Source organism: Corvus kubaryi, unplaced genomic scaffold (assembly GCF_017639235.1).
Source record: "Corvus kubaryi isolate FWS band 111438036 unplaced genomic scaffold, C.kubaryi_AGA036_p1.0 74, whole genome shotgun sequence".
NCBI classification, from domain to species: Eukaryota; Metazoa; Chordata; class Aves; order Passeriformes; family Corvidae; genus Corvus; species Corvus kubaryi.
Window position 1 is genome coordinate 1992001 of NW_024582061.1, and position 24100 is coordinate 2016100.

The window sequence follows — 24100 nt, forward strand, 5'->3', positions numbered from 1 at the left end:
AGGTAAGAAATGGACATACTGGAGGAAGCCCAGTGAAGAGCCATGAGGTTTATTAAGGGGCTGGAGCATCTAACATGAAAGGAGAGGCTGCAAGACCTGCAGCTATTTACCTTCAAGAAGAGAATGCTTGGGGGTGTCTTGTCAGTATGTATAAATATTTGATGGAAAAAAGTGAAGAAGACAGAGTCAGTGGGCACAAACTGAAATACAAAATATTCCATTTACACTGAAGAAAAACTCCTCAAGTGGGAGCATGATCAATCACTGCAACAGGCTACCCAGAATGGTTCTGGACTCTCTGTCTTTGGAGACACTCAAAACCCAACTGGATGTGGCCCAGAGCAACCTGCTCTGGTTGACCCAGTTTTGGTCGGGAGCTGGACTTGGGGGTTGCCTTAAGATGCCTTCTAGCCTCATTTTTTCTGTGATTCTGTGCTGTGTGCAGGCTGACGAACCCCAGGAAAAGCCTATAGGAAGGAATGTCAGGCTACTGTTGATTGTTCTCCTTAGTCTGCTGTCAGGATAAAATAAGCCTAGCAAAAGGAGCTGATGTAGGGAGAAGAGGACTGAAGGGACTGTAGTCGCTAAGTGAGTTTCAGAACACTTTGGAATCAGAAGTGTTGACTAAATTATTTGAAAAACTCATTTACAGGATATCATCTATTCCCCTTTATTTTCACTGAAGTTCATTCAAAAATTCTCTCTTTTAGTTGAGATAGTAAACTCTAACTCTGCTCTCAAGTAGTGTGGAATTAGAACTTCAATGGTAGTGAGTTGTATTTACAGAGAGATTTAGGATCACAGGATAATTCATGTCAAAAGGGACCTTAGGAGGTCTCTACTCCAACCTCCCGCTAAAAGCAGGGTCAGCTCTGAGGCCAGAGTCCCTCAGTGCTTCATCAGGTTGGGTCTTTTAAGCCTCCAAAGATGGAGGTTGTATAACATCTCTGGGCAACCTGTCCCAGCACTCGGCTGTCCTCATAGTGAAAAGATTTTCCAGCCTGAACCTTTTGCTCTTAGACTTTATTTTTTAGGTGAATGAAGGTAACAAACAGGTGCCTTTTGGGTTTTTCAGGGATTTATACGCAATGTAGATCTCTTACTCTCTTGAGCACTTCTAGGAGTTCCCCTAGGCCCTTACCTTTATTTCGAAGCATGGAAGGGCATCTGAAAATCTTAACCGATGTCTCCTGGGCTTCACAGCTTCAAGAATTTGCAAGATTGAAACTGAAATCTCTTCCCTTTCTAAAATAATAACTTTGTTGTGCTTATGAGGAATGATTTAGGATTGGGAAAGTCTTTGATTTGCAGGAGGGTGTGTCTGGTGTAATAGAACCGAAGCATTTCTTTTTAAGCATTTCCTTCTGTTAACTTTGCTGATAATGATGTGGTAAGATCAGAACTAGGGCTATAATTACATGAAGTTTGCAGAGAGAGGAAAGATCCAGAATTCCTTTCACACTGCCTAGCACATTTCTAGGAAAATGCATCTGTAAAATGTTCTAAAAGGCAAGGAAAACTTGTGTGTGGAATCTTAAAAAACATTGTATATGTATATATGAAACAGACTTGATTTCTGAATAATGTCTAAGGTAGAAAACCTCCCAAGTCAGCTCCAGTAGCATATTTTTTCATGTGTGACAGAGGTTAATTTGGTCATGCTTGTTGCTCTAACCATAACTGCCTTTTTTTTTCTTCTTTGTGGCAGTGTTTGCTTTTTCTCTGTCCGTTTCTTGTTGTTCCTAAGAACAGATATTTGCCAAAACAAATGTATGTGAGTGATAAAAGCCAAGAGGAATGTCTGTTGGGCCACAGGAAATTTCCTGTGCAGGAAGAGATCTTAGGACTTCCTGTGGAACAGAGCATTGTGGGTCTGTTGGCAGAAGTCCCTTTACCACAGCTGCAATTAACCAGAAGAGGGTGGAAAATAGTTGGCACTGCCTTTTGCAGTCACATAGCTCAGAAGAGCCTGAACTAGACGCTTAAAGATCCACAGCATAAGCAAATGGTAAATCAGAGTGGGTTTGCAGATGGTTACTCTCAAAACCAAAACCAAAGAAAATAAGAATGGTGCAGAATTTCAGGTCACCTCTGCTTATACTCCCGTGCTTCCTGCCCACCTTACAGACTAATTCGGCGTACATGGGAATATCCCAAAGTTTGATGCTGCTAGAAGGAGACCTCTTCAATGATGCGTGTCATTGGTACAAGCACTTTGTACCCCACTGTAGCCTCATACGTTGCAGGATATGAGAGACATTGCTAGTCAGCCTGTACTGTCCAGCAGGGTTTTCCCATGTCCCTGCATGAGGCTTCCCAGTGGGTACTTCCCAGACAAGTTCAAATCACCAAACAAGCCATGTCCTACATGTTGTATTAGATCTGTGTGATGCCAGAAACTTGGGTTGATTGCCTGAATTTCAGCATGGAAGGCCCTTCTTTTTGAGTGATCTTTATTTTAGCTTATAGCAGATGGGCATCTCTTTCCCCAGCCCTCTGGAACAACACTTGCAGGGAGCAGGGGAACTGCTTCTGGAAAGAGGAGAGTGAGGAGACACAAAAGGAGGGGCACAGGATGCTAATATAAAATGGTGTAGTAAAAAAGAAGGGAAGAGACAACGGGATAATAAGAGGAAATGAGTGTAGATCAAAGGGCAGAAAGAGTAGGGGACAGAAAGAAAAAGACACCAGGAGCACAGATTTTATAAAAAGGGAAACTGGCCGGTCTGGAGACAAATGTACTTTTTGTAAGAGTGTGTACAGAGCATGATTACATCCTACACAAGAAGGAATTTGTGATGCAGGGGATGTCAAACCTATTATTAGGTGATGGCAGAGTGAGCTTGATATGGACACTTGGCAGTTCATCCTAGACTGCAGTCGCAGCTTCATCTGTGGGGACAGTTGTGTGCCCTTTGTGTGTACCAGTCCTTGACCTCGCTGGGAAGGTGCCACAGAAAATTCCCCTGAAATGGTGCCTGAGCTGTGGTCTGTGTTCAGTGTGACATGAAGGCTGTTGACTCTTCAGAGAAGTCAAACAGAACCTGACTGTGACATTTGAGCTTCAACCTTGTGAGCCAAAGTTGACTACAGTGGTCTCACCTGGGAATTTCTAAGCCTCTCGCGTAGCTTGGTTCTCCTCATGGAGTTTGGACTGTGACCTGGTGCCCTTGCCTCTGCTGCTTCAGCATTTGGTTTTTTCCTCACAGCTGTGTGCATGTTCACTCTTCTTTTGTACCAAGGAACTCTTTGTTTGCTTACTAAGTGCTTCCCCACAGGAAATTTCCTGTGATGGAAAGCTCTGGGGAAGCTTCCTGTCAGAGGAGAGGCTGCAGGGGGCAGATAACAGAGACACTGGAGGCCACAAACCACAGCCGCTGAGGAAGCGCCGTCACCTGGCGCTTTCTGCCAAGGGAGGTTGGGCGGCAGGAAGAGCCAACCACTGTCTCGAGTGATCTGGGCTGATAGGACAGGGGAACTACTCACTGGAAAACCCACAGCTGCCGTTGACTGCTGAAGCCTTCACTGAGGCTGGGCACTGTAACTTGGTGGTGTTGAACCCAGGTCTCTGAAAGCTATGGATGAACTTTTATCTTGGGGGGCTGCCCATGGGTCGGTTAGGTCAGCACTTCTCAGGCTCTGAAGAAAGCCTGTAGTTAAGTGTCCCACTGTGAGCTGCGTACCAGGAGTGGCTCTGAAGCTCACAACCAGTTGAGGAAAAAAGTCATTGCCTCATGGGAGAGCAGCACATTTTGATAATGTTGCCTATCTCCTGCCAGTTGTTTTCCTAAAGAGGGAGGGTCCCCTCTTTAGGTACCATTATAATTTTTGAGTCCATGGCTGACCCTAGCAGTCTCTAGAGAATCACTTTGTATCACTTACTGGGATTTGGTGCAAAAAGGATGGTCTGGCTGTCAAATAACTTACTGTGAATGGCACTCCAGGCTCCATCAGAGACCTCTTGTCGTTTTGGGCTGGGCAATACTTGGAGCTCCTAGGAACTCTGGACTGCAACTGCAACAGTGTTTGATCAGTCCAAGGCTGACAGTGCAAAATTTATTTGAGGAAAGCACCCTGGTGCTAGAGAGCTCTTCATAAGCATGCAAGCTCAATGGTCATGATGTTGCCTCTGCAGTTGGGTGGGACCTTAGGCAACACTAAGGCAGATAAAACACCTGAAGATGACCTACATCCTTCCACAGCTCTTGCCTTTTAGCCTTGCAGTGCCTCAGATTGCTCGTATGCAATGTGATGGTGGTGCTTCTTTCTGCCCCCATTGACACCTCCTCTGTCAAACTCGGTGTAGGACTTTAGAGTTGCTAATCTGTCAACCCAGAGATGTGCCAGCCCCATAAACCAAACTTTGAACTTCCCTCTCACCAATCTACCCTGTGTTCTTCTGCTCTCTACAGTGTCCCTTTCAACTCTTCAGATTTTTCCCTCTGCCCCTACCATACCTCAGCATTCCATGCTGTCTGCTGAATTCATCTGTACCACACAATGATTTTTACAATTCCTCACACAAAGTTACTGGATCCTGGTAACATTCTTTAAGCCTCCTTGTTGATAGTACTCATCTCCATTTGTGATCTGTTGCCTAAATATTGCCTACACAATGGCGTTTGTTGTCTGCATGTAATTCTTCTGTAGGTTGATTTATCCCAGGCACGTATGACAATGTTTTGCCAAAAGATAGAAAACAGAACAATCTTCCATACATTATCACCTTAATGTTCCTGTTCTTCTTCAGAGCTCAGCCTCTTGAATCTGGTGAAGGCACATCATTTGCTTCTTTGTTTTTCTTTTGTTTTATTTTAAATATTGAGGTTAAGAGCAAATTAAATGGGACTATGAAGTCCTGAAGGAACTTCTTTAGGTCCACTCCCCCTAGACTAGGAGAAGCAGGTGTTTTAAGCTCTTAGTTTTTGATATGGTATAATTTCAGTACAGCCTTCATTCAGCCACCAGCGACTGTTGTGGTTTGATTAACAGACTTGACTCAGAAATGCATGCAGCTTGGCCAACTGGTCCAGCCATTGGCTTGGTGACATTGGCCAGCTGGCTGTCATTTCCTGGCTAAAAGGGAACCCCAAATTGTAAGTGCTGCTTCTCAGCTGTGGGGCAGACAGGAGTGAGGCACTGCTGGATCTCAGGTCTCCTGAGAAAAAAGCAAAGACACAGAGTCTTCACGTAGAGTCATACGTAGTTAGCAGTCCCCATGTTTTGTAACCTCCCATGGATCAAAAGTATCTGGGAAAAATTGCAGGCTCATTTTCTGGGATGAGTGGTTGATCCACTTGTTTTTCAGGTTTCCAGACAGTTCCCAGGGTAAGAACTTGGGTTTGATAGGTTTTCTACTTTTTACCTATTGTGGCTGATAATTTCTTTGCCAGGACAGAGACCAATACATTGATGTTGAACTCTCAGAATGTCCAGTGCCCTAAGACCTGGAACAGACTTGAAGAAAGAGAGGAAGGCTCTTCTGTACCCTCAATACCCCTCTGCTGGGCCATGTGGATGGGAAAGAAGTCTGCCTCTGCACAGGCAAGAGTGAGAAGAGCTCAAACATGGGGTGGAGCAGAAGGAAGAGCCTGCAACAAGGAGGCTGGTCAGGGAGATCAGCATTGCACTCTGGCACAGTTAGAATTCAAGAGAGAGGGATGTGAAGTTGAGCTAGGAGGATGGATTTCTGAATCTCGCCTTTCTTCTTCTGTCATATACACCTTCTGCTGCACAACTTGCTGGAAACATGAGCCAGGGTTATGGCAGGGTGTCTGATGCCCTCCTGGCAGTGTTGGTTCTTATAAAAAATGACAGTATATTCCTGCTGCTATCAGTTGTCCCTTTAGCAAAAAGTGGCAAAGGTCTGTAGGTTGGCTGTAAAAGGGCCAGCCCTCCTACTGCTGACCCATGCAGGTTTCATTATGATGCCACAATGGAATTTCTGAGGGTTTTTTCCTTCACCATTGCTGATACTTTAAAAACAAGGGAAAAAATTACACTCAGTATATTTATTCTGCATTATAGCTCCTAAGGTTTTAAAGGTGAAGAAATGTCAAATTAACACTGCATGTGAGTACATTGATCCTCCATTTACATGAGCTTTGCATATGCATTAGCATATGCAGGGTCTTGCAAAGTGTGGGCTCTGGGGCTACATGGATAACTTCACTAAATACTGGTAGAGAGGAAGGGGGATGAACCTTAGTCAGTAGAGAGGATAATGGCAGAAGAAAGCACTGTATTGTTCATTCAAAAAATGTCATTTTGTTTTAATAATTTGTAATGCTAATAATACACTAGGAAATCTGTGATATGGTGTGTAAACATAATAAAGTATTGGGAAAATGCAAGTTCACTACAGATTGGCTATTAAATATTTGCAGTGAAGTGAAACAGCTCAAGACTGCAGAGAAATGATCCAACTGGCAGATTAATAAACTGAGAATTCACACCCTTAATTTGTAAATATAAATAGTGAAGTTCAGAAGTGAAGTCATTAATAGACCTTGTCTGTCAATAAACTTTCTTGACATTAATTTTTAATACTATAGAAGTAGTGTCTTTAAAACAAATACTTTTTAGAAGAGGTCAACAATGTAACATTTTTACTGTTTTCCCAAAATATTCTAAGTTGAAATAAAGAGCTTTTAGAACTGGTTATCAAATTGGTTCTTGCAACAATTACGGAAAAGTTTGCTTACCCCAAAATCTGTCTTACCCCAAAACTCAAAGTAGACCTTACAGTAAGTTTTATGAAACCAAAACACAAAAGAGAGCTTGCATCTTGAATGCAATGGATTAATGCCAACTTTGGAATATTGCAAATTTCTTCCATTTTATTTTTTCAATGGGTCTGATTTTGTATATTCAAACAAACTTTGTTAGGGTCTCACCATTCTCCTGAGTATTGTAAACTCTTGTTTTTCCTTTTTCCCTCAATTACTGCCTGTGGAGACCAAAATGCTGCCTTCTATAGCAAAATCTGTGGTGTTACTCCATCACTTCTGCTTTGTTCTGCTTTCATGAACTGGGGATTTGGGAAAAATACCAATAAACTACATCCTCTTGATAGCTCTGTGTGGAGATTACAATCTGAGGAAACTGTCTGGACAAAAATAGTATTTCTCTCCTGTTTGTGCATTGCCAAGCACACCGGGGTCCTGGTTTATGACTGCAACTGAGACACTACAATTATGCAGAGTAATAATGCAGGCCTATTGAATTAAATGATGAAGGTCATTTGATTTCAGTTAGGGTTAGCATCTCCTGGCCCTTCACATGGACCAGGGCCTGATAGTATGAGCTGCTGTAGGTAGGGAAATAAATGTGTTCTGTCTTTCTGTATAAACAGGGCATGAGGCCCACTGGTTTAAAGATAGTTGATATTTTTAAGCTGCCATGAAAAATAAGGCAAGGATTTGTTAGGAAGAACTTCAAAATGCGTTCAAATTTCAGCATGGTCCTTTCCAGAGTAAAAAAAATTGGAATTAAGGTGACGCACACGAACACCAAGATAAAAATGTGTGTTTTTAAGAAAGAATTTGACTAAGAGAAGGATGGGTTTTTCAGCCATTTCTTTTCCTGGATGGCAGTTATCCAAGTGAGACACCCCACTAAAATCACTGGAACTGCTCACAGGAATATGAGTTAAACCATGCAGCTCTCAGTGTCTTGTTTATTACTTAAACAAGACTTAAATTGATGCAATTTGGTATTCATCTTCCTTTCCACTCTTTACGAGGGTTGCTTTGCAATTTTGCATTTATCTCAATTTTTACAATGCAAGTATGGATATCACTTATACTTTTGTTTAGAATTACTTTTAGTTTGAATGAATGTCAATTGTTTATTTTAAAACAAAAGTAATTAGGAGGCTTTCATTTAAAAGCAGAAAACACACAGCCATTTTGACCGAATGTGAAAGGAGCCTATACAGAGAAAGCAGAATTCTTTTTGCACTAACAGCACAATTTTCTGTTTCACATTGTGTAAGAATAGAGTTACCAAAATGTACACCAGCTTTTTACAAGAAATGAAAATAAATCAGTGAGTGTTTAACAGAATTAATATTTGGATTAGCTAATATAAGGTTTTCCTAGTGCTTCTCTGGCACGCAGAGAACTTACAGAGTGGAGAGAGAAAGAAAAAGAAGAGGAAAAAAATGTATGCAAAGCCAGTTGAGTAGAGTTATGCAAATGACCTTATCAGGGCAAGCAAAAGGCCTCTCCACCATGCCTGCCAATTCGGAAATAGCAGCTATGGACACACTCAACTCCCTCTTCCTGAGGAGATGCAGCTTTAGCCTGTGGTGTTGGCAACCACACCATGAAAGGAGATTAAAAATTGCCTCCTCTTTTATGTCTTTTTAAGAGGTTGACGAGATGTTAAATGAATCCTGGAGAGGGCAAGCACCCTGATGATATCCCAGTACCATTTTTTCAATTTTATTTGGGTTCTAGCAGATGAAGGGAGCAAAGGAACCACTAGGCTTTGACAGGGGTACAGAATTAGTCCCAGATTTCTCTCGAGGCACTGGTATCTGTCTATCCTGACTTCCATTCTGAAGGGAGAAGGGAAGAAGAAACATTTCCTGCTGTTCAGCCCGACTCAGGCTACCTGGTCAAGGTGTGCTGCTCTCTTTCTCTCGCCTCTTACGATTAAATTCCACTTAAACACAGGAAAGCAGCATCTGATCGTACACAGAGTTTTCCAAACACCAAAGAGTGTCAAGATTTATGAAGTGTTTTGTTAATTAACACAAAAGGAAGGCATTATGCTCTGATATTCTAGGAATCTTTTCTCACCCTTTTAGTGCCTTGCATACTACTCTTAGCACTGCAGCTAAGTTGTCAAGATTACCAGTTACCACTGATTTTCACGGGAGATGCAGACATGCTTTTCAAGTTTGAAAGCCAGTGTTTTCAAAACCTCGAGCAGACACTAACTGGTCTCTCGTTTAACATTCAGCTGGGTGGATTGAATTCATGGTCAATATGACATATTGGTGAGGATTTTTCATAGCTAGGGTTGGACTCAGTTGTCAGGAGGCAACTAGAGGGTACAGTCATATGAAGGGATCGGCTGAAGTGTTAGCTCTGGGTTGGCTGCGCACCCTGAGGCTGCATCCAGTGTGTTAATGCTGCTTTATTCAAGTTGCTGCTTCCCAGGCTTAAAACATAAACCATGTGAGTAGCATTATTTAAGAAAGAGGACAAAGACTGAAAAAAACCAGTGTGATCTTTTGCCACACTGAAGCAGAGGAGCATGCAAAAAAGAAGAAACCAAAATATTTTGTCTTCTTCACCTTGTCCCCATAGTGCAAGAGAGAATGTCCTGGGTGGAGGAATAGGATTTAGTCGAGGTGAATAGTCAGCAGAAACTTGTGTGCATTGGAGCTCCCAGGGTGCAGGGCTGGGGGACCCACCAGCCCAGTGGGAAGCTGCAGGGAGAGGCATTCCTTAGTACCCAACAAAAGCTCCGAGCCTTGAAGGTCCTTCCTGTTGCATGGAGATGGAGACTCTGCCAAAAAACCCCAAAAAAACCTGAGGTCCTTCAAAATGATCAGTGACCTGAATTTGAGAAAGAACCAGGAATTTTGATGCAGAGCAACTGTGCTCCTTCTGTCCCAGTCAGGGTCAGCAGTGCCTCTGCCTCTGTGAGCAGGACAGCGTGGGCACTGCACTTGTGTACCTTTGGCAAAACCACAGCAGCAGAAAAGGAACAATGCCTCAAGAAATGCAGGTACTTTGTGTGCAGCTTTGGGCTGAGTTCTCTGCTGATTTGGCCTCTGCCATGAAAACCCCTTCTCTGGACATGAACCAGAAGAGACAGAAGGATGTTCACATACACAGAAAAAATCTTGGTGTGCACTCTTTCGGGCTCTGGCCTAAGTAATGAATGTCTCAGTCCATTCTAGATCCTGTCTTTGTTGTTATGTTTTCAAAACTTCTTTCCTTCAAAGCTAGTTCCTACGTGGGGCTTTAATGCCCCTTCCTGAGAACAACCTGAGTGTCTCAGTATCACTTCTCCAGGTTAGCAGTCGTTAGGATTGCTGTGAGGATGCTGTTTAGCAGTGAAGAGTAGGCAGTGAAGCGACTGTTGTTCTGCAGAAGGGGGGAAAACAGTAACAGTGCTGTGATTTTTTTGTACAATGCATGCTGCTCACTCCTTATTTTCCTTCTGATAACACCAAGGTATTTATGTGCAAACAAAAGGTTCCTCTTGCCGAGTCAGCCTCCTCCTCCTCCCACCTGATTCCGTCAGCAGAGTTGCAAAAGCGTGACTGTGACAGTGCTAAATGAATAAGGCTGAGGTTGGATTGACAAGAGAAATCTCCTCTTCACACAGTGTGCACTCCTCAGGGGTAGTGGGGGGAAGAGGAAGTCTAGAAAAAATACAATATGAGGCATCACAACACATTTTGTTAAAAATCAATCACAGTGCTTCCTTTTGAGAATTAGCCTTCGAGAGAAGTCATGTTTCTGGACCTTAATTAACAAATTTGGTCACAGCAGGGAAGACACGATATTGAACAGGACCAATGGCCATTCCAGCAGCTTCAGAAGAAGATATAAGAAAGAAATACTGTAATTTGTTAAGGAATAAGCCAGCTCACAAATAAACCTTTTCTGAGTTTCCATTGTTTGGTTATCCAAACACCTAAGTAACAAGAGTGTAAATCTTCTCTGAAACTGCATTAATGTCCTCAGAAACTCTGCATAGTCTCAAACATGGAGGACTTCATGAACATTCAGTACTTGGGTCCATATGCTCTGTGTTTATTATCTGCCAGAGAGGTGTGAGACATCTAGTTTGCAGATTTTCTCAGGGCTTCATGGAAAATTTTTGACACTTTGCATTCCCTAATGTCATTTTGTGTGAAATTGCTGAAGAAGGCTTCTCCCACTCCTCAAATTGACAATGTGCCCATGTCTGCATTTTTGCCCCATGCTGTCAGTGCCAAACTTGTTGACCCCATCCATGGGAGGGGGGGAGAGGGGGGAATCACATTAATAAGCAAAGCATTTTAGAAAAGTAGTTTTCCACTTGAAACTTGTTAAGAAGAAAGAAGAGACCTGGGAATGTCAACTTGCTTTGCACTGATGTGCAACAATTAGCTTAGTAATTTCTGTAATGTAGGAATTATAGAAGCAGGCATGAAGGGAAAAGTTAAGGCAACCTGAAAAGTTGGGTTAGAAGGTGTCCTTTCTTCAAAATGTAGTTCACCATCCTTCCCTAATGTTCGTGTTTGCTTCCTACCTTCTTAATTCTCCAGTCTTCCTTTTTTAAAAACTATGTTCCAAGCTTGCAAGTTGGTTGTGACTCAGTCTTCCCAGGAGAGCAAAAACTTGAGATGGTTTGGAAGTTACGATACAAAAGAATGAAGCAAAACTGGTTTGGACTTCGTAAACCGAGCAAGTCCTGAAGCATTGGAAAAATACAAGAGAAATTAGTTCATGGAGACACCTCTGTTGCTCTCCTGACTTCATCATCATTGTGATTGTCTTGAGTTTTTGTGAATACAAGTGGTGTATGAACAGACAGACCTATAAATCTGGATTTCTGCAACAGATAAGATAAAATAATTAGACAAATGTCCTTCACAGAGCTGACTGAAATTTGCCAATATACAGTGGAGCACAACTAAGACAATTTTAATTAGATTGGTGAAAAAGTATTTCAACTTCATTTTCCTCAATATGCACATGATTAAGTTTATAAGTAGTTTCAGTTGGTTCCTGGGGACATGAGCACACCATTGTGCTGTCACTTTGCTTGTATGCTGAATCCCTTCCCTCTCCTGACTGCCCATATTGTAATGTCCTCCAGGCGGGGAGTCCTCCTGCTTCAGTGTCTTATACTACCTGGCACAACCATGAGCCATGTAAAGAAGCCATTAGATGGTGTTAAATATTTCTGAGAGGTGATATAATTTCACTCTCTTTCCCAATACTTAAACTTATTTAGCCTGCTACCCCTCACCCCTTCAAAAGAGGTGGCTGTTAGTGGGACTGAGAGGGGTGAGTTCCTCGCTCCTCCCTGCTATCACAGCTCCACAGCCAATCCCAGCTCAGCTCTGGGGCTCACAGCACACAATGCCCCTCTCCAAGGACAGGGGTCCCCTTTCCCCTGGCATGTTTGCAGTAGTTTGTTGGTGATAGCAAGCACAGGGATGGCCATCGTTCCTGTGGGAAAGGAAGGGTGGGAAGGACAGAAGTCCTGGAGATAGGTTCACTGGTGTTGAGGTCACCGAGTGTCTGTACCACACAATAGGATTATGTGGCGCTAGGAATTGTGAATCTGGGATGATACCAGTTATCCATCATTACTAGGTGTATGCAGCCTCTCTCACTGCACCTTTACAGTGGCAAGAAACCCGAAAAGCAGGGTGAGACACAACCTTCTTGTGATTTAGCTCATCCATTTGTTTTCCTTTTCATTGAAAGCTTGATCCTTTACTGGAACTGCGCAGGTAAATAATTTGCCTCTATTGACATTGCAGTCATTTTTCCACTCTTGGAAGCAAGCCTTTCTCAGTGACATCATCCAGATTAAACTCATGTGATACAGCAAGCCCATGCATTATTTTTCAGTGGCATGACATGTTCTGTAACAATAGTGGCTGAAGCATTTTCTCTGTTTTCTGTTACCACATCCAGCTGTTATTCTTTTTGCACTTTGCCACCTCCCTGCCAGTTGTGTTGACCTAACTGTTAGTGCAATCCTGCTCTTAATCTGCTCAGAAAGCTGATCTGGGAGAAACCGATGTAGATACATATTTGAATACAGATTATCTCTCTCATCAAGAACACAGCATAGCTCTTCCGTCAAATGCACTGGCACATCAACATGGTGGCCAGAAAACATGACTAAGTCAACATAGTCACTGAATACTACATATTGTCCAAGCTGTCACCTAGGATGATCTTGTTTGAAGGACGTTGTAGTTACTGCAGACACCCCAGCACTGAGATAGAAATTATCCTAAACAGGATCTTGCATGCTGTCCAAATTGATAAAGTTCATTTCTTATTCCTTGGAAGAGTATTTTCAAGTGGTCCTGAATAGAAGTACTAATGCCTCAACTCCATATGACTTCCATAGACATAATAAGTGCAGGCCAGTTTTTTGGGGGCCCTAATGTGAAAAGTTAGTGGGTATGCTGACTAGCTTCAGAGCAAGCAGGAGTTAAATGCTGGAGAGGAAGCAATTCTCAAGCTGCAGCAAAGATAATCATGATAATTTATCATCTGATAATCAAAGAGCACACACTTAATTCGTTCTCATTATCAATGTATTTCAAGCACAAGTACCTCAGTACAAGAGGCCTTTCTGTGCACAAGTTGCACTGGAAGGTTAAAGGGCCCCATGGAAATGTGATGCAGTTCCTTCTCCTGAATGGGTGATGTGTTGTAGTGCAGTTTGGAGGCCATCTCAGTGGCCTCCTTGTCCCCTGAATGTGGAAAAGGGCCCCTGGCATCTAGAGCTGTTCTTTTAAACACTTCACCTTTCTCTAGGACAGCAGTGTCTTCTTGGAGAAATGACTGACAGTTTGTAAGAGCTGTAGGGATTTGGTTCATTAAGGAACCATCAAGAAATGAAGCTAAATCTGGAGTTTTTAATCATGTCAGAACTCCAGTTTGCAGCATCTTGGGAGCGAGAGATATCTGCAGCATGCTAAGAGTGGGCTTTTCCCTCCAAAGATGTGGTTCAGAACTAAGCACAGTGTGCAGTGTCCAAAGTTGTAATTTGTACAGTTTCCACCAGTAATTTAATATTTAATGTCACCTGAAGACAGGTCTTTGCATAAAGCACAGAAGAACTCGTGTACTGGTGTGTTGAAGGCTGTCATAGCCCTCCTGCATTAGGGCTCTGCAGAGAATGCCTGCATGGGCAAGACATCCAAAAGCAAAATCAGTTCCAGTAAAAGTATGACATACTTTTACCACATGCTGGTGGTAATTTTTTTTCTATGGTGATTTGCTTAATGATTACAGGGCAAAGTAAGCCATGGTTCTGGGCTGTGCTGCCAAAATCTGCTTTTACAGTAGCAGCACAAGTGCAGCTGCAGCTCATGAGCCTTGGAGCCCCAGTGCGGAGGAAGCCAACAGATGACATCTTGCTGTTACTGCATAGACTGTTCTGTAGTGGAGCTGGCCTCACATTCCCTGGAAACAGCCTGGAAAACATGCTCTTTGTGTACACACTCCCCCCTCCCCAGCTCTCACAGTCACAGTTGAGTTAGGAAACAAAGTCCCAGCCAAAATTCCTCAAGGGAAAGGGACCCAACTTCTTCAGGATGTGAGCCTCTGAGAACAAAATCTCCCTGTGAGAAAAAGGCAGCTTCTTAATACAGAGGATTATAAAGTTGTTGGTGGTGTTTTGTTAATATATGAAACTGAGATTTCAAAACTTTCCACTTGATTCAGCTGTACTAAAAGGACTTCCGGACCTCTCTCTTACAAAACTGTAGGATCTCTTTAAATTTGCAGTCATCAGGAGATCAAGGTGACGTAGCTGATGGTAGGTTAAAGTGATATATTGCTGAAAGGAACCATCTTAATTTTAGGCAGCTGTATTCATTGCAGCTAGCAACTATTTCTTCAGTTTTTCGTATCTTTCAGCAGTGTTGATCAGGTACCTAAACCTGTAGCTTCCAGTTCTGTCGCCAGCATTACTGCCACATACTGTAAGCCTGGTAGTAACCTGAGTGCTCTGCTCCACTGTACAGCAATTAGGCAGCAGGCAAAAGACTTAAGTAAAACCGTATGTAGGTCAAGACTACCAAGATCAATTTATTTCTGATTACTTACAAATCTTCAACACCTCAGCCCGAGATTGTGTTAAAAGAAAGAAACAGCACGTATTGGCAGTTCATTCTAATATGGGGTTGGGTTGTTTACCTTAAAATTACTGTTGCCAGGATGCATCAAATAATTGATACAAGAAGTGGGAAGGGAAAGTAGGTGTTAAGGATGTAAAGATGCTGTGCATGTGTCCAGTTCTAAAGAGGAGCAGAATAGAGTTCCTGGATTTGATCCCTCAGTGTATGGGCAGGCATCCAGTGCCTTTGTGCCTCCCATCTATAAAACAGATATAACAATCTAATTTGTCTGCAGTTGAAAGGCACTGTGCAGTGTAAATGTGCAAGTGTTACTAAGTATCAGCAGTGGCCATAGCTAGTGCAGAAAAATTGTAAAGAATGTTTATTAGACCTAGAATTTTGACCTGGATTAAGATTAAATTGGTTTGAAACAATAAAGAGTTGCTGAGAAGAAAATGAAAGTTTTTGTAATCCCTTGACTTCTGCTGGCAAAACTGTTTGCTTCTGGTAGCGTTGTCTCTTGAGCTAGCTAGCCTGTGACATTGTCAGGGCTCAGCTGCTCTTGTTTAGGATATAGTTTTTGCACATACAAGGAAAAAACCAACAGAAGACATTTCTTTCAGCTCCTTTTGGAAGGGAGCAGTAGGAAAGCAATGTCTGCTCCATGGACAACAGCCAAAAATTGGTTGAGAAGAGGTCAGGAGTAGATTAAGACTGTAACTGGGAGCAGATCCAAGCCAGGATTTCCCCCCTCCCCATCCCACTGCCACTGCTGGTGTTGCACTGGCTGCTGTGGTAGGAATGCCATGGTGTAGCAGCCGTGGGAGCGGTGGAGCGGCTGCTGGCAGCCAGGCAGTGTCCTGCTGTCCACGGCTCACTGACCCCTGCTACACTCTGGCCTTCTCTGAACGTGCTGCCCAGATGGAAAAAGCCAGCCTTCACCCTGCCCTGGAAGGAGAGCTCTTGTTAGGCTTCTAGGAAGGTTTTGCAAACAACATGAAAGGAAGCTGGAGCTGTCTGCGGAGTTCTCGAAAACTCTTGGACATGGCTCATGGAATGAGTGCCTGGAAAACCCGCTGGTCTTTTCATCACCTCTGTGGTTGCTCACTTCTTTGGTAGCTTTTCCCTTTCAGAACCTCAAATCCTGGCCACTTCAACATACAAACCAGCACCATTATCTAGACTGGTTTGTCATGGCGTGGGTAAATACTGTTTCAGGCCACAAACAGCCTGTCAGCAGCAGGTAGGCTGCTCCAGCATTGTAACATTTTCTGTTTCTGACTAATCCCGAAGGGGGGCAGTGCACAGGGGATGGCAGGCTGCATCCTAATATCCACTTACTTCTATAGGTTCGCTCTGGATGATGCAGTGGAAACAGAAGGCAGACAAATGGTTGCTATGGGTCAAATACTGATCTCAGTTGTAAGAAACGCAGCACAACTGGCCACATTAAACTATTGGGGTCGCACTAGAGGCTTTAGTCTGACATCAGGTACAACTCCAAGCCCTTCATGAATTGGTCAGCAGCATTCAGGGACTTTTCTGGACTTGCTGGGGCCGGGGGTCTTACACATAGCTGAGTAATTTTGTCTGAGAGAGTTACTTCATTTACTAACCTGTCTCTACATAGACAAGGGGTTGGTATAGAGTGAGAAAGAATATGTTCTTCATTTTGAATTCTGTTAAGTGTGGCTTCAAATTTTGTGGGGTTTTTGTACCGGTGACTTCATCTGCCATCATTAATCAGTGAGCTGTCTAAGACCAGCAAGCTAATTTAGAGTCCCGCTTGTGCATTTGATCAGCAAATGCAAACCATGTGTAATGTCAGCAGGTCACGCGAGGTGATGGAACATGGGATTTTCGCCTCAGTTCCAGAAAGGGCCATAGTTGCTTCCAGGAAGCTGAGCTTGGCACTGGGTGTGGGCAATTGAAAAGATTTATTTCCCTGTATGAGACCTCATTCTAATCGAGCATTTTCCAATCAATATGTTTCTTACAGACTTTCCAAAGGCTGCATTAGGAAAGCAATTTTATTTATTTTATGACCCTGAAGCCCTGAGGGATTCAGATGTCTCAGCTTCCCAGGGTCTCTGTACAGACAGTGAGAGGAGAAGGGCTGGGTAACAGGGCACCACACCAGCAAAGTCAGCATGGCAGAAACCAATGGCAGAGCTTCACTGGGTTGGTTTCTGCAGATGTCTGCACACATGGAGGCCCCAGAGCAGGCACAGTGCATGGTGCATTACCTGCACTTGTGCTCTACCTCTAATACCTTGTTCAACAGGACACCAGGAGAAGTAAGCCTGTGCCTTTTATTTCAGATTACTACTGAAAAAACGGTTTCGCCCTCTGTTCCCAGCAGTGTAGGAGGTTCCCCAAAGCCTTGTCATTCTGATTACAGGCACTTTTCAGATGTAAGGATGTGCAAACCTCACTTGTGGTCTCTTTTCCTGCCTGCCACACAACTCCTCTGTTCCCTATCCAATTGTTTTTTCCTCAACAAGACCTGTAAAGGGACATTTTCATCTGCTGCCATGCATTTCCTTTGTACCAGTTCATACTCACCTCCCAAATAATCCTCTCAGAGGATTAGCCAGGATTCACCTTTTCATTTTCTACCTTTGCTTATCTCTGGGGCTGGAAGTGCAGAGCCGGCTCTCTGCTGTAGGATGAGACAGTCCCTGCAACCCAACAGCAATGATTAGCCACTGCTTCTCCACTGCCTGGGTCAAGGGACACCTGCTGCAAAGAGCAAGTGGTCAGGCACATCACTGCACACCAGACTTCTGTCCCCTGCTCATAACAGCAAGTGCACAGACCACCAGCAGTACAGGATTTACAGCCAGGGCTACATCTTCCACATGTATGCTAACCCCAGATCAGTCCCAGAGGGCACTTATTTACACGCTCCATCTGCATGGGAATAGCTAGGCATGCCATGGATTTCTGTCACCTCTGAGTTACTGGAAAGACTTCCCAAGAAAGAAGATCCTTACCCTTCCTGCCTTTACCTTCCATGGCAGTGATAGTTCTGAAGAACTGCCAAGCACCCTGTGGATGCTGGGTGATTTGGGGAAGTCACTTGGGGTAAGAGATGGATGCAGCAGCCCCAGCAGAGAAGGCACAGAATTGCTGCCGCAGGAGGACCTCAGTGCCCAGCCTGGCCCTCAGTTTGGGAAGCCCTTGAGCGTGAGCCCACGCTGCTGTTCAGCTCAGTGCAGCCCTGCTGGGGAGCAGCGTGGTGGTGGTGGTGGTTCTGTCACGTCTGAGCACGGTACCAGAACAGGGCCCCTGGTCTGCAGCAACAATCCGTGACTCCGAACAGGGAACCGGAGAGCAGCACACACAGCACCAGGGCAGTGTTGAACTGGAGTAGTCTGAAGCAGCTGTGCAGCATTTTGCACTCCAAAGCATTTCAGATGTTAACTGGCAAAGTCTCATGACACCTCTTTGCATTTTGGTAGTCCAGCATTCCAAACAAAGATGCGAGACAGGAAGGGACTTTAAAAAGTTTCTCTGGCAGAGCCTGAGAAAAGGATTTAAATCTAATTATATGTTTTTCTTCCAGACTGCATTGCCTTAATGCAGAAATTAAGACCAAAACACAACCTCATGCACCTCTCCTGCTTGACATACACCATCATATGCAGAGACACATATTATGCTTTACAGGCAACATGGAAAAATTTTGTTAATAACAAAGAAAGAGAGCATCAGTTCCTAAAGAGTTACTTGGTAGGAGACATTCAAGTGTTCTGAACTTTTCCATCATCACTTTCCCACTAAAGGCTCAAAGTAGCTGCAGACATGAGCTGGTTTCCCTGATGCTGCCAGTGACGATGCATCTGTCCCTGGGTGTTTGGGAACCAGCTGCTGATTTGCATGCACTGGCCCCTTTGCTGTTTGCCCAACCATGCTAAGTAGTTTTTGGCGTGGGAGTGTGAACAATTCTGTCTGCCCTGCAGAAAGCAGAGATAAATGAGAGGTCTGTCTTTACCCTCTTCTCACATCATCATCCTGCCTGCCAGGCAGCCAGGCGTGAGGATGGAGAGCATAGCTGAAGTGGAACAAAAAGTTAGACGAAACTTACTATGAATGCTGTTTCCATCGTGCTTGTTGTCCTGTGGCTGTGTCCTCATCTCGAAACTAAAGCAGAACAGCAGCTTTCAGTGGTACTGTGTATCACATTTTGCACTGGATTTGTGTCCTCAGATTGTTCCAAAATGAGTCAAGGTGGAAACAGCCTGTAGTACATTATACTAAACATTTTAGGTATATGTGTTGCATACACTGAACATAGCAGCTCACACTGTAAAATGCATACTCTGTCTTCCAAACCAAAGGAGTTGCTGAGTGCAAGTGCTTTGCAAGATTCAAGGTTGGCTACATCTCTTCAAAAAACAAACTCATAACCCCACCAGAAGTCTGTGGTCAAGTGAAAAGATTGCTGGTGATGTAGTTCTAAGTGCAAAGGTTATACTATCTGAGCAGAGTGCTCTGTTTTTCTGACCTCAAAACCTTACCGTGCTTCAGTTTCCTGAGGGGCTCTGTCAGAAGAAGTGAACTCTTCAGAGACCATCAGCCTGAACTCTTCAACAGGCCAGTACATTCCTGTTTGTGCCCATGTCTGTCGGTGTTTAACAGGTTTACTGGCTACTTCTAAGTGTAAATTACCCCATCAGCCCCTCTCCATTGAACTTTGCTTTGCTGCTTAAGAATAGAAAGGAACAAGAGTGGATTTCTTCTGCACTCAGGATGGTTACCAGCTTGTGCCCTGCAGCATGAGAATTGATCATTCTCGTAATTTATAAGGTAGCCAGAGTAACAGGTGTTAGAAACAGGACTTCAGGTGAGGAATATGCTGCAGAAGTAGATAATCTATTAAGACACCAGTGCACCAGCCTGCAGCGTTAGAAAGGTGAGCACGGATTTTATTCCCTGTTTAATACATATGAAGCTGTCAGTTTATAAACATGTCAATAAATTATTCTATTTTACTCTGCTGGAGGTGGTGCTTGGAAACTGTCAGAAGACAGACAATACGCTGGATCTCCCAGAGCCAGATTTCGATGGTTTGCACGGCTTTGTCTGCTTTCAGCTATTGAGTTCAAGAAGTTTTTGTTGTTGTTTGTTTTTGTGATACACAGATAGGGAGACCATGATGGGGAATGTTGCCAGATTTCAACCAGAAGAGCAAAGGCAGAGATGGGAGCAGAGCCAGGTCTGACTCTCAGGTCAAAATTCACCCTGGGGAAGTCCATGGCCACCAGGAGATCAGTGTGGGAGAAAGGCAGCATCCCCCATGTCTGATCTGCACCTAGTGAAAGCAGCAAAACCTTCACACTTATTTCAGCAGTCAGTTCAGCAGGCAAAACTCTGCCCTCATTTTGCAACACAGCTCTCACTTTCCTCACTTTATTCTGCTTAGTAAATACCTTTGTTAGTTGAAGACAGTGCTGTTAGCTTTTGCAGAGAATAAAACCAGAGAGATAAAAAGAGCCCATTTTCTTCCACTGTGGGCATGACAATAAAAGAAGATGGAGAGAGGAAAATAAGAAACAGCATCCAAAGAAGAAAAATAGTATAAGTGGGATTAGGTTTTCTTTCATGGACAGTACAGGAAACCATTTTCAGGACCTACTGATAGCAATGTACATTGTGCTGTAAAATCCCTTCAGTTGCAAAGCCAACCATCTCATGACCTTGTTTTCACAAAACCAACTACTTCTTCTTAAGAAGGGTCAAAGAATGTGGCATTGAAGTTTAGTAGATGCTATACTGCTCATGAAAGAATTATTTTTTGAATGACAGTTTCTGAAGCACTTTCAGCAACACTGCTGTGCACCCTTAGAAAAGACTCCTGTGACTGAACTGGTTCAGCCTCACAAAACAAATGGGCATGTGGCGGGGGCATGTTTTTTTGAGAAACTAACTTCCCAGGAGAGCAGCAGGGCAGGAAGGGAGGGAAGTGAGAGAATAAGAGATCCATCTAGGGAAAAGCAGTTTACTTATTTTATGGCACCTTATGTTTTCCAAACACAATGTATTTTAATTATGGGATTACCCCAGGGGTGGAGTGATGTGGCACATCCACCTACTCAGTTTAGCCATAGCCAAACTGAATTAGACTTGCCTGCTGATTCTCAGTAATTTCAAGTCAAGTGGTCCTAGGTCATATTACTTTGGGGCTTTTCTCACAAGTTTTAGAGGTGCTGCTGAAACCCAGCAGAGACCTCATTTGCAGTGTGAAGTGTTGGGTCTGTTTCAGTTGCCAGCACAGCTCATGGGGCTTATCCCAGTCTGTGTAACTTATTTGGCTGTTCTGGGTCTAGCACTGATCAGTCTAAAGCTCTCTTTGGACATGGTACTTTTGTACTAGTTAGACAGAAGACAAAAATAAACTGTCACCTGCATGTGGGAAATGCTGATCTGTGTTTGTAAAGGGAGTGATTTATTATATTGTTATCTATAAGGGAGCACACTCCTCATGTGAAGTTATTGTACAACTCTGTCCTTGTCAGCCCGATTTTCACAGTGATGTTTTCTTTTGTTTCACTTTCTGGTGAAGTATACATCAGAAGTCTGGTTAGATTTCTACATGACAGTTCTCCTTTGGGCAATTTATTACTTGTATGGCATGGCAGAGAGAGAGGCAAAAGAAACCACACATGAGTATTTCAAGCACTCCTCAGATGGTCTTTTCAGACCCTTTCATATGTTGTGGTCTGTCTGCATCATGTCTCACTTCTTTCTCTTTTAGCTACAGCAGCAGCCTGAGGTCTGGAGTGTATTTTCTGCAGGAATTGCCCTTTATTCAGCAGAAGATAAACCTCACTCTGGCATTTTAGATGACAGTTTCCATGTCTCTTAGCAAATCTACACCTCACCCCAGTCCCTTCAAAAAGAAAGGTCCTACCAAAAACTCTGACCTCAATAAGCAGACCCTAATTCATAGGGGGAAGACAATTTACTTAATAAATAAATAAAGGCTACCACTTGTTTCTGTAGTACAACAGTATGCTACAGTTGAAAGCCAATGGAAATTCTTGCTACTGCCATGCAGACATCCCTTCCTTAGGTCAGCTCTGACCCTTTCTCAGGCACAATCTCAATTCCTCTTCAGACAGAGATTCATTTCTGTACGCAGCTGTGGCTCTGGGACTTTCCAAAGCTGTTGTCTGGGAATCTGGCAAAGCAGCAGAATGCAACTCACTTCATGTTACCTCTTGCTAAAACAGAAATAAAAGGGTTGCCTATCTGTTAAAGAAGTAAAAACCAAACCAAAACAAGAGTGGTACATCTCTCCCAGGCTTCTTTTAGTGCTCGGTAGGAGGAGAGTAATCAGATCTCAGAGAATGGTGTGCCAGGAAGGAAATTTCTTCCCATGTGCAGCATACAATCAGCCAGGTGCAATACAAGGAAGGGAGGTTCGTCTTCCTCTGAAGCATGAGGTACTGGCTCCTGCCAGAGGCTGTGTACCAGAGATCTGATCAGATATGGCAAATTTTATGTTCCTATGCACAGTGGGTAAGCTTTGTAGTAAGTCAAACAATGAGTCATCTCACAAGGGGGAAAGGAAAATAAAGCTTTTGTTGCCCAGTGGATTGGAGATAATCTCTCTACTTGGTTATAAACAGCTCTTCACCATGCTGCCTTCTCTCCAGGGGAAGGAAGCTATTTTAAATTGTGTGTAAAACAGATATTGAATTGTCATACCTCCTAAGCTTCTCTGCCTGGGCCCAATAAAGGTAGCAGGCAAAATATCTTTGATGGTAATGTGGTTGGGCCTCTGTGAGTAAACATAATAGCCTAGCCTGTATAAGCTGTACGAGCTGGTTGGCAGAAAGGGAATGCCAGATTCTCCTTGGCACCCTGGAAAATCTGTGCCCAAACCAAATATCCCTACTATTTTACTAAAAAATGCTATACCCTCTTACATGGACATAGTTACATTGGTAATATTTTATTGCTATACAGGAAACACAGGCTAAAGCAGTGCCAAAGGTGGCACAGTCTTGTCCCTGGCTTTCCTCTCCCATGTGGGAATGGCACCTGCTCACGGAATGGCACCTGGAGGAGGGGTGGGCCTGTCTGAATACACCTCTCTGGACAACACATGTGCTGATAATCACACTGTTACAGGGGCTGTGTTTCAGTAGCTCTTCCTTAGAGACCCCACCCCAGCCACCTGGAGAGAAGCCACGGCTCTCTTGGATTTGACAGCTTTTCATTATTCTTGATCCATGAATGTACAAGGGGTGTGAAGAGAGAGCACACCTCTCTTCCATGAATGGATTGGATGGCACTGAGGACTTTGCCTGCTGCCTGCTCTGCACATCAGATGGAACAAGTGGAGGAAAATCCTTTTGCACAGTGAAATCCTGGAATGAAATAATGTCCTGTGAGCTTTCTTCAGGATGCTGAGGCAGTTCTTGTTTCTCAATATAGCAGAGATAAACCAAAGTGCCTAAAATAACAAAGTATTTTTCAGTCCAGTGCTTAGAGTAATCCTGCACCAACATGACATTCCTCTCCTACACTTTCCCCTGAGCCTTTGTACGTTATGCTGTGGGGAGAAAGGGTGGATTCAGTGATGTTTGCCTGTGTTCCTGTGCTTCGTCTCCATCCAGTAACAGAACCATGGTCTCTTTCTGGCACAGGTTTGCAGCCGGTTTACTGGAGCAGGGAAGATGTGGCACAGTGGCTCCGGTGGGCGGAGAAGGAGTTTTCCTTGAGGCCCATTGAGAGCAACACCTTTGAGATGAACGGCAAAGCTCTGCTGCTCCTGACCAAAGAGGACTTTCGATACAGGTCCCCTCATTCAGGTGAGGATTATTTACAGAAGCTGTGATTGGAAAGAGAGGAAGCTGCAACAAAAGCTGAAGAGGGTCAAAGGAGGAAACAGTCACCTTTGCTGGGGTGGACTGGGAAAGGGAGGGCAGAGACAGTTGTATGAGGCAAGGACGAAAAGGACAAAGAGGCAAGGAAATCCTGATACACCTGAGTTGTAGGCATATTTGAATGCAAATTCAAACTCAAATATCCAACCTGTTTATAGTTAAAACTCCCTGCAGAGCTCTGGCAGCATTTTGTGACTTCCAGCTCTTCCCTGTAAAGGTTTATCTGTTCACAGACCCAACTACAGCAGCAAGTTAATCAAGTGCTCCAGACTCTTTAAGCAGACCATATTAGCATTTTGTCTCACAGTTGTCTTGGCTGAGGTGCTGCTAAAAGTGACTGCAAAACTCCTTCCTTGGGGGCTTTGCCTCTATT

The 24100-nt window shown here is 43.7% G+C and overlaps 1 protein-coding gene across 1 annotated transcript in view; it reads left to right on the plus strand.

The window, feature by feature from the left end:
* ETV6 (ETS variant transcription factor 6) overlaps nucleotides 1-24100 on the plus strand; it is a 128047-nt gene that overhangs the window by 72502 nt on the left and 31445 nt on the right. Inside the window, exon 3 of the mRNA XM_042050650.1 lies at nucleotides 23488-23652. Coding sequence (XP_041906584.1) covers nucleotides 23488-23652 — 165 coding nt within the window. The remainder of the gene's footprint in view (nucleotides 1-23487; nucleotides 23653-24100) is intronic.